The 10,245-nt window shown below is 40.6% G+C and overlaps 1 protein-coding gene across 2 annotated transcripts; it reads left to right on the top strand.

The window, feature by feature from the left end:
- Window positions 1-224: 224 nt before the first annotated feature.
- LOC123051136 (fatty acid amide hydrolase) lies at window positions 225-9,066 on the top strand. 2 transcript variants are annotated; one of them, XM_044473936.1, is made up of 19 exons: window positions 227-663; window positions 757-817; window positions 1,310-1,503; window positions 1,585-1,714; window positions 1,838-1,915; window positions 2,001-2,148; window positions 2,701-2,813; window positions 2,899-2,974; window positions 4,033-4,104; window positions 4,351-4,402; window positions 4,784-4,864; window positions 4,936-5,019; window positions 5,451-5,554; window positions 5,763-5,855; window positions 6,774-6,842; window positions 7,314-7,375; window positions 8,014-8,075; window positions 8,236-8,331; window positions 8,816-9,066. In XM_044473936.1, exons 1-19 carry the CDS (start codon window positions 448-450, stop codon window positions 8,873-8,875), a joined length of 1,851 nt encoding a protein of 616 aa, XP_044329871.1. In that variant the 5' UTR covers window positions 227-447; the 3' UTR covers window positions 8,876-9,066. The 2 variants fall into 2 exon arrangements, with proteins under 2 accessions (XP_044329870.1, XP_044329871.1); XM_044473935.1 differs by having other exon boundaries at window positions 225-817.
- Window positions 9,067-10,245: the final 1,179 nt, after the last annotated feature.

The following is a 10,245-nucleotide window of genomic DNA, read 5'->3' on the forward strand; positions in this document are numbered from 1 at the left end:
GAGACGCCTGTGGTGACTCTATAATTGTATTGTGTTTAAGAAAAAAGTTTGTAGTTTTTCTTGTACCTATAGCTGATGCCACAAACTTTGGTGGTCCTAGAGGCGAATTGATCGCCTTGTCGTGGAGTCAGACTGGGTCGCTGGTACATTTACATGTGCGCCACCCTAATTCTGGCCGGACAAAGCTGTAATCAGTCCGCAGCACCGCTACTCCTACCTCGGCTGGCCGCAAGTGGCAGCTGCAACGGCCATTATTTCCTCGCCATCCATCCAATCCATCCTCCCTTCCTTCCCCCCGTCCCCGGTCGTCGCCACCACCATAAAACCCCACTCCCCGGAGCCCGCGGCCGCGCATTAGTTCCCGCCGCGCGCCCGCAGCTCCGCATTCACTCCGCCCCTGCCCCCGCCCGCGGAGAGGGGCCAAGAAACCGACCCGGGACCGATCAGATGGGCGGCGGATCCGGCGGCAGGGGGAAGGGGATGCCGCGCGCGATGGCGCCGGTGGAGGAGGTGGACGTCGCCGCCGTCCGGTACAAGCCGGCGGAGCTGCAGGCGCCGCACCTCACGGGCTTCCCGCTCCGGGCCTTCGTCTGGCTCCTCGAGTCCCCGCTCCTCGGCCCCCTCGTCACCTCCATCCTCAAGAAGCAGAACAACATGACCCAGGTCCGCCCCTCCCTCCCTCCCAAATTTTCGTTTTTTACCCGGCGATTCCGTCGCGCTCATCGCGGTTTTCGGTCTTGTTCGGGGGCGGAGCAGATGCTGCAGCACACGGTGATCCCGGAGCGGCCCATGTTCTACCCGGAGTACCCGCCGCAGGGTATGTTCTCTTCTCTGATCCTATCCCCTGTCTCTGTCTCTGCCTGTTCCTTTGAAATTGTCGCTGGTCGTTGTTCATCTCCACAAGCAAGGAAGCAGACTGGACAAAACGAAACAAACACTAATTGACTTTTTTTTAATAAATAAATGTTCTACTTGTTTTGATTCAGTCAAGTTCAGCTGGAATTGTCGCTGAAAAAATTAAGTTCTGCTGCTGGAACTGAATAAGGCACAGAAAGATATATGTTTCCTGCAGAAACACACCTGAATAGTTTCCTCAATTTCGCCTACACTAATAATCTGCCCAATTCAGTTATTCAGATGTCGCAGCGATATTTTGAAGCACCCCTGTTTTTGGGCCTCCTGAAATCTTTTTTGACTGGAAACAGAAAGAAAATTCCCTATTGCAGCTTTTTTTATCATGTGAAAGTTATATGTATAAGGTAAAAAAAGGGTATGCTGTTGTTAATTGCTGTTGCTCCCAATTTACCAGAGCCTGAACGAGGGGTTGTGACCCTGGGGGACGACAGGGACCCTGTGGACAGAGTTGAGGAAGCACTGAGTTGCCTCGCCCCGTATGACCCGTCGGGGCGTTTCACATCGGCCGATGAGAAAAACCCCTTCCTCTACTGGAAGATACGTGACTTTGCGTATGCGTACCGGTCTGGGATCACGACACCGTCAGCTGTGAGTAGCTCACTGGATTGCACAGAACAACGCTGCTTGCTCTCCTTGCATTTGTGGTGTTAAACCTTGACCGCTGCGTAGGTTGCAGAGCTTGTCATAGCGGGCGTGGAGGAGTGGAACAACAAGAAGCCTCCGATGCCAATGCTGATCTTTTTTAAAGCGGATGATCTCAGGAAGCAAGCTGATGCTTCCACAAAGAGATTTGAGAAAGGTTTACACCCAACCCGGCTTTGCTGCTTTATTTCATCATTGTTGAAATGAACAGACATCATCAGGTGGAAACTCCATTTACCTCTATCCTGTTTCCTTGATATGTGTTGCTTCTTGTGCCCAGGAAGTCCAATTTCTGTTTTGGATGGAATCTTTTTCGCTGTTAAGGACGACATTGACTGCTTACCATACCCATCAAAGAGTTAGTTCACTCGACCGTAGTAGCCATTTTTTTTACTGTGTCTGAGAAGCACATTCTATATCATGTTACTCTTTTTTGAATTCAGGTGCCACCACATTTTTTGACGAAATCCGCCCTGTGGAGAAAGACGCTGTTGCTGTTTCTCGTTTACGGAAATGTGGAGTGATCTTTATTGGGAAAGCAAATATGCACGAGCTAGGCCTTGGGGTCACTGGAAACAATCCAAACTATGGGTACGGTTAATAATTGAGCTTCTGCTGATTCTGTCTGAAATGCTGACTTACATGGAGTCTAGGGACACATGAGTTTTATTGGAGGTGTTAAAACTTATCATGTTCTCATCTATGTTGACCTGGTGGTGTAACTCGAGTGTTACCAGGTTAAAATTTTGTACTCCCTTTTTTTGACACGCTGCAAACATGAAGGTCTAACAACATCTCTGTCATTCTTTTGCCTTGCCTAAAGTCTTGCAATGGAAAAGGGGAACATATTTGTTAGCTATTTCCTAGAAGCAAACTCAGCTGAGTAATTATAAAGCTTGACAACGAATCAGAACTTTCGGATGCCTACAAACATTATGCTCTAGCAGTATCATCGGAAACCATCACATTACGAAAAGGAAATGGAAAATGAATTTGGAATTTGAAGTCATCCTATATTGTTTATCTAGTCTACTTATTTTATGATGTTTGTCACTTTATCTTCATATTTTCATAATTATTTATTGCAGGACAGTAAGAAATCCACATTCAGTCGAATCATATTTTCATAATTATTTATTGCAGGACAGTAAGAAATCCACATTCAGTCGATAGGTATACTGGTGGTTCTTCATCTGGTCCAGCTGCACTTGTCTCATCAGGGTTATGCTCAGGAGCAATTGGAACAGACGGCGGAGGTTTGTACATATAAAGCTGTGACATTCATTGACGCTACATTCTTTTCAGTACTAGTCTCTAATTGGGACTTTTTCTTTCTTACAGGCTCAGTTCGAATACCATCCTCCCTATGTGGCATTGTTGGTTTGAAGACAACATTCGGACGCACAGATATGACTGGGTAACTAGATTAGTTCCTACTTGATATTTACTACTAGCATTTGCTTTTCTACAGATAAAAGTATATATCCGATCAAGTCACTGTCACTGTCACCATCTAAGGCTGCTCCGCACCTCAGCTATGCCTTCACGCTCATCCGAGTCCCACATAGGCCAGTGTCACTAGATTCACGCCTCTGCATTCTTATTCCTGTGATGCTCCATTTTTGTTAAGTCGGTTTGTGGGGGAGATTCGTGTCTTTCAGTTAGTTAATTTGTTTTTTAAGAGACTTTAAGAGACTCCACTTTATAAGATGAGTAAACTTTGTGAAACTACAAATATTCTTATAAACTGTCACAAGGCTCCAGTTTTAAGGCTGGACTGCTGTAACTGGCCCACCTGTCAGCCTCTTGGCCTAGTACCTACCTGTAATGGAGGTTTCAGCAAGGGCGTACGGGTTGCAATGTGTTGATCAATATTGTTGCATGTGACGGTTCAACTTTAAATATGGGGTTTTGCTATGCGAAAGCTTCTTGCAGCTATGTGCAATAGATGCATAAATCCATGGTTTTGAATAGTCTGTGCAAAATACCTGTAGTTTTGTGATTTTACGGTTACATTTCTTTTGGGCTTCATAATTTACTTGGATTAGGATAACCTTTTTAAGCCATTTAGGTAAGCGCGCGTAGCCTTTCTTTAACACTCCATATGTTCTCAAACCAGGGAAACAACGGTTACCGGATTTACTGGTACCCTGTTCAGGATTTTGGTTTAAATTTAATGTACAAATATAAAGAGCACCACCAATTCGAAACAAAAATAAGAAGGAACATAGTTCCAATAAAGGGAACCCAGGGACCATATTCTTCTCCAATCTGAGTTTTGCACAAGTCTCGAATAAACTGAATGACATGTTCGAAAATTCTGACCGTTGGTCAGGATGCTTTGTGGATTCCGAACAGCTATGACAACTAAACCTAGCAAGATAGTAATTACGACCCAAGATGGCTTGGTTGCCTTTTGTTTTAATAATAATATAATAGATTGTGAGCACGCATAATTTTATATCTTATTTGCAGGGTCGTTTGTGATGCTGGGACAGTTGAAGTTGCTTCACCTCTTACATCATCAGTAGAGGATTCTGTGCTATTGTAAGCATTTTGGCTTGCTAGATGAGAGCGTGAGGTTGCATGAGTCTGTTTAGCTATCTTTGTTAAAGTTGGAAGTTTGTCAACTCTCTTATTTCCCTTAATGATATAAGTTATATATCTAACTATCTGGTTGGGTAGGTACAACTGAATACTTGTCATTTATGAACACTCAACAGTCAATACCCTCTGCTTGTAAGTTATGTATTTACTACTTACTGTCTTACACCATGTCTTATGGCATTTCAGGTATTCTGCACTAGCAGGCTCTAGACCTATGGACAAACTTACGCTGAGACCTGTAAGATATTTCTTCTTTTAGCACTTCCCATCTGGTAAATACCAGAAGCACTGAATGTCTGTTAAAAACCCCTAAAATATCTTTAGTATCACTTCTATATCATTGCACTATACTAGTCAGTTTTTTTTTCTTAAATTGGAAACAGTACGGATGTCAGTCATTACTGAATTGTAGGAAAAAAAAAAGATTGTGATTGTTTTTCTAAAATGAAATGTAAAATTTTAGACTCCAACAGTACGGTAATCACAATACAGCAACAGTCACATGTTAATCTTCTCCATTATTACCCAGGATTGATCATAACCTATGATCTATAGCTGGCCTTATTGCATCCTATCAGCCTCATAGCTTCTGCATCTCTTTCCCTTTTCCTCTGTACAGTCCCTGCTGTGTGTTCCTAACTTGGTGTCCTCCGAGAATAGCAAGATCCTGCAATCAGTGAAAGTGGGAAAATATACAGAGGTAAAAATTTTCATGTGAAATATTATTTTTGTACACATGTGCCTTTTCTTAGATAAAATTGGCTTCTGCAGTGGTTTCATGATGTCCCTGATAATGAGGTCTCAAATACATGTGAAGATGCACTTAACCTCCTATGCAGCACCTTTGGATGTCAGGTATAGCCATTTATGTCGCAAACATATCTTATTATCACACCTATCTAGGTCTTGTACCTTTAAATGTACAATCTCTTCTTTAGATGAAAGCATTTGATCGTTAATCAGATTTTCCGTGTGTAAGGTGTATGCTTCTGTGCTCTCCAATAACTGCAACCATAGTTCTGTTGATGGTTACGTCAAAACAATTGTGAAGTGTTAATTAGAAAAATGTCCATCTTGACAACTCCTGTAAGTTGTAATTGATTATCGATGAGCATCATTTGGAGCTTCTAGCTATCCAACAAGCAGTATTAGTTAAGCTTATTTTTTCCCAGCTGCTAAATGATTATGACGAGATGCCTTTTCTGTTAGTGTGGTATCTACTATATATGCATATTCTATTGTTTTTTGACATCTCAGCTGACTAGTATTGTTTAATATTTTTCAAGATAGAAGAGATAATCTTACCAGAGCTTGAGGAAATGCGTACAGCCCATCTTGTCTCTATTGGCTCAGAAGCATTCTCAGACATGAATGCTCATTACCAAGCAGGGTACCTATCTATCTATCTATCTATCTATCTATTCACACAAATATCACCATCAGATTATCAATATTGCTCTCAGCATGAGTTATATAAAAAAATTCCTTTCAAGACGAGATAGAACTTGAAATTTATGTTCCCTGAGAGACTGGAAGTATTTTTTAAGCTAGTATTTACTATTTTGTAATGTCAATCTCACAATACTACTATTTTACAGGAGGCGAACTGAAATGACGTTAGATACTCGAGCAAGTTTGGCACTTTTTAAGTCATTCACTTCAGCAGATTATGTTGCTGCTCAATGTCTGAGGTGAATATGAGTATAAAGTAGCTGAGGCATTTGTGTTTCCATTACGGCACTTCATTCATATGAAGTACTCCCTCCATCCCAGTGCCAAAAACACTGTTATATTATGGGACGGGGGGAGTAGGTTTTTTCGTTCTGCAGTTTCATTTTGTTGTGGGAACCACCTTGAATGTGATTGCGGATAGGAAAGATAAAGTAAAACCTATTTAGATTGTAAGATTGTTTCAGGTAACACAAAAAGATGACCAATCAACCTAATAAGAAAGGAAACATGTCTATTCTTATGATCCCACAGGTTTCCAAAAACCTCTCCAGTGCATCTTATTTAGATTGATTCAATAATATAAGTTATTTCTAGTAACAACCCTAGTTATTACTAAATATAAAATTCAATTCTGATTATTATAATATGACATCCTACATATATGTCATATTCTAGTTAGGAGTTCTTTCTTTAGCATTATAGTTTGCAAACAAATAAGGGATTAGAGATAAGTAAACAAATAGGACTTGCATTACAGAGCATACCTAACGGCAGGTGATGGGGCATACTTATAGTGTATTAATTGTGTGGACATTTATACTAAGTTATAATAATTCAATAGCTACTAGAAGTCGTGCAGCTCCTGTTTCATCATTATCTTCTACCAGAAAGCGCTGCTAGTTTTCTTTAAGATCTGTCATGGTCTTGACTAGACTCCTAGTTTGTCACATACCGAGTTAATAAATTTCCTAGATGTGCTGACTGTTGCACAAATCGTGGAAATTGAGTCGTTACTATAAATCACATGCCACATAGTTATTGTATGACAAGAACAATTAAGTCTGAAATCTGAACCGTGAACTGTCAAGTGTGTATTTCTTTCTCCCACGGCAGATGTTCTGGCAGTTGTGTGCTTACGGTATCTGTGGCTTTTATAGGAGAAGGATAATGTACTATCACATGGAAGCTTTCAAGAAGGTTGACGTCATAGCAACCCCTACAACCGGGTAAAAGATTTTGAAGTTTACTACAGTTTGTCCATAGATGTTTTATATCATCTTACTCGTTTCTGCTAATTTTGTGTATGCATGCTTCCTCATTCATACTTGTTTTTGTCTAGTCAAAGAGGCTAGTGCATGAGGAAAGTTCTGCTTTCTAGCTTCCCATAGATGGTTAGTAGTTCTAGGCAACACATATTTTTCTAATAGTTTCAGGGTATATAGGGCTACACAAGCATGTCGGTTTCTGACTTAAATACAAGATAATATCTATAAATCACCGAATTGACAATACTAATTCACATTTGGGATTACACGGAGCAGCTGACATAACTCTGTTTATCTATGCTCCCTAGAATGCTGCATACCTAATTTTACCTGTTTGCACCAGTTTTCAAAAAATTATGGTGTGCTCGTGCTTCTTATCATATGTATTATCTGTTGGTATAACAACTTAGGAGATGTGCCCATTTTTTCCAGCATGACCGCGCCAAAAATACCACCAAGTGCTCTGAAAGGAGAGTCTGATTATGTTGTATCAGGTAGATTCTTCACTATATTATATTGTGCATTTTCATTAGCTTTTGAACACGTGGATTTGCATCTTATCTCAAACTCAACTTTGAACCATGCTAACATCCTGCATAAAACCTGCTGAAATCTTGATGTGAAACAATTCTTAGTTGACACAACAACTGCTGTCATTGTCTTGTCTTGAGAAATAAGTTTGTAACAAGAAAAAATAAATAATGACAGCTCTACATGTGAAATTTGTAGGGGAGATTGAAGTTTTAAACGCGGTTTTCACGCCTTAGCGGCAAAGATACTAAAAAACTATGGCTCAGCTATCACTAGCTATTTCCTTGTTTAGATCATGGATATCACGCTTTTGCGGTGGGAACGCACAAAGCTATAACAGAATATCACAAGCTATTTAGAACCTTGTTGGAATCCGATATACAGGGGGCTTTTCTTCCTATTTGGAATCCAATAGTATAAAGTAGCTATGCAATATGGAAGTGCACGAGTTTGTTTTCATAGTTTATGAGTTCAGCAGTTTGCTAAGCAAGCTATATTAGGGCTTGTTTTGACGCCAACCTGCCAACTACAATTGTTGGTACTTTGTTCTACAGAGATCAATTACACCTTTCCTGTTCCTGATTCAATCTCTTTATTGCAGCCAAGCTGATGCAATTCATTTTTGCCGGGAACCTTCTTGGCTTGCCTGCCATTTCTGTTCCTGTAAGTGGTGTCACGACTCATGACGAGTATTAATTGTATCTTCTACTAGTTAGCAATAATTATAGGAAACATTCAGGATTTTGTTACAATATACTAGCTCAAAAACATGCAGGGAAAATATTAATTGCTAATATTGCCGCTACTCCTGTCCTGTACTCAGGTTGGTCATGACAAGCAAGGCCTTCCTATCGGCTTGCAACTGATAGGCCGTCCGTGGGGCGAGGCTAGCTTATTGAGGGTGGCTTCGGCAGTAGAGGTACTGTTTGCATTCATCATAAATGTTCTGTATTTGCAGTTTGCCATCTGAGAACGTGCTCATATTTAATAAGAGTCCATGTGCTTTTTAAGGCTGCATTCTGTATGAACCCGAGTGAATCTCTGAACATTCGCCAACTTTGATCCGTTAGCATTAGGCATCGGGAGACTTTATTTACACCGCTATGTTGTTTACGGGCATTTATTTATATCGTGGCATAAGCACACTTAAGCTGCAGATTACTTTAAGTAAATTTTAACGGGAAAATATGCTAAGGCAAATAAAAATGCTAGGGAAGAGATGACTAGTAATTTATGAAATATCATAAATTTGGCACAAATTGGCTTGTCTACAGAATCTGAAAAGCACTATTCAGTGGCATCACCACCATTATGAGTGCGAGCATTATTTTCATCAAGTCTTTTGTACCGTCTTCGTCTCCTTCTGGACCCTCATTATGAACCCTATTTTCCCCTGCTTTCAGGAGCTCTGCCTGAAGAGAAGAAGTCGGCCATCCACATTCTACGACATCCTGAAGACCTGAAACATCATCAGTATGCAATATCAATAGTATGTCAGAGGTTTGTCATTTGTCAGTGACTCAGGATAGACACAGCAAACCCTTCCCCAGTTTATAAAAAACTGAGAAAATAATTTTACCAGAGATATTGTAGCAGCAATAAGCAAGTGAGGTACAGTAGTATATAAAAAAAATTTGTTTGGACGTTTGGGGTATATCTGCCGTTTTTTCTTGTTGTGATTCATTTGTTCGTAATGTTCTTGATCTGGCCCGTCTCTGCCCGACGAGAAAGCGGAGACAGAGATGTAACCGAGATATCCATTACTGACAAATGTGAGTGAATCATGAATTTGTATCTCATCACAACTAGAAAAAAACCTTGATGATAGGTTCAAAATGAAGTGGAGTATGTGACGCAAAACAAAACCTGTACCGCTCATTTCGTGTTTAGAAGCACTTCCTATCGTTTTGTGGTTTCGTTTGTCCCTGCGAATAAACTAGACGAGATGAATTCGTGAAACATCAGGTTTTCATGTTCTTTGTGTGAAGCAGTGCTACAGTAGCACAATGGCTTTGGTATCTATGCGATGGACATGGCTGGAGCCTGATAGGGCTAAACTAAAGGGGCCTACCTCGGTGATTCATACGGTACTATTCGTTGAAATATATTGTCTGTCTATCTCCATCAGTTCAGGCTTTTAAATGAAATGAACTGTTTGAAGCATCAGTTTCATACTATCAAATCTGTTGGTAAAACAAACTGTTATTTTGTTTTGTTTCTTCATCCTACAAGAGAACGAGCAAGACAAAGAAGAGGGGTTGACTTCTTCTCTTTATGACCGAGAATGTTGAGCATTGACCATACACAGAAAGAAAGAGAATTCAGAGAGCAAGAACAAGGAAGTCAGTCTATGGTGCACAACCCTGAGCCCTGAACTTTTTCTAGTTCACCACGAGTTCACATTTTCATAGAGGCATTCCAATCCAGCATTAAGTGTGTGCGACTAAAGAACGTTCATCAGAAACTACAACATAGCTGGTGGCCCGATATTTGGTGAATTCGGTTGGATGGCCAGTGCCCCAGTACCTTTCGGGCCGTGGACACGTTTGATGATACTCCCTCTATTTCATAACGTAATGCGCATAGACTTTTTACAAAGTCGAATTATGCAAACTTTGATCAAGTTTACAGGAGATCCTATTTATATGTATAATACCAAATATATAAAATATGAAACTACATGTTATGATGAATCTGATGACATATGTTTGACATTCTAGATGCATATGTTTTTCTCCATAAACTTGATCAGATTTTATGAGGTTTGAGTCTTCTAAAAATCTATATGCACTGCATTTTGGAACGGAGGGAGTATCTGCTTCGGTGATCCGCG

The sequence above is a fragment of the Triticum aestivum genome, chromosome 2D, assembly GCF_018294505.1.
Source record: "Triticum aestivum cultivar Chinese Spring chromosome 2D, IWGSC CS RefSeq v2.1, whole genome shotgun sequence".
NCBI classification, from domain to species: Eukaryota; Viridiplantae; Streptophyta; class Magnoliopsida; order Poales; family Poaceae; genus Triticum; species Triticum aestivum.

Excerpts from the sequence above, each read along its gene's own strand:
- LOC123051136 (XM_044473935.1), top strand. The coding sequence starts at position 448 with ATGGGCGGCGGATCCGGCGGCAGGGGGAAGGGGATGCCGCGCGCGATG. Across the intron at positions 2,814-2,898 it reads AATTGGAACAGACGGCGGAG|GCTCAGTTCGAATACCATCC; the intron begins GTTTGTACATAT and ends TCTTTCTTACAG. Across the intron at positions 8,076-8,235 it reads TGCCTGCCATTTCTGTTCCT|GTTGGTCATGACAAGCAAGG; the intron begins GTAAGTGGTGTC and ends TCCTGTACTCAG.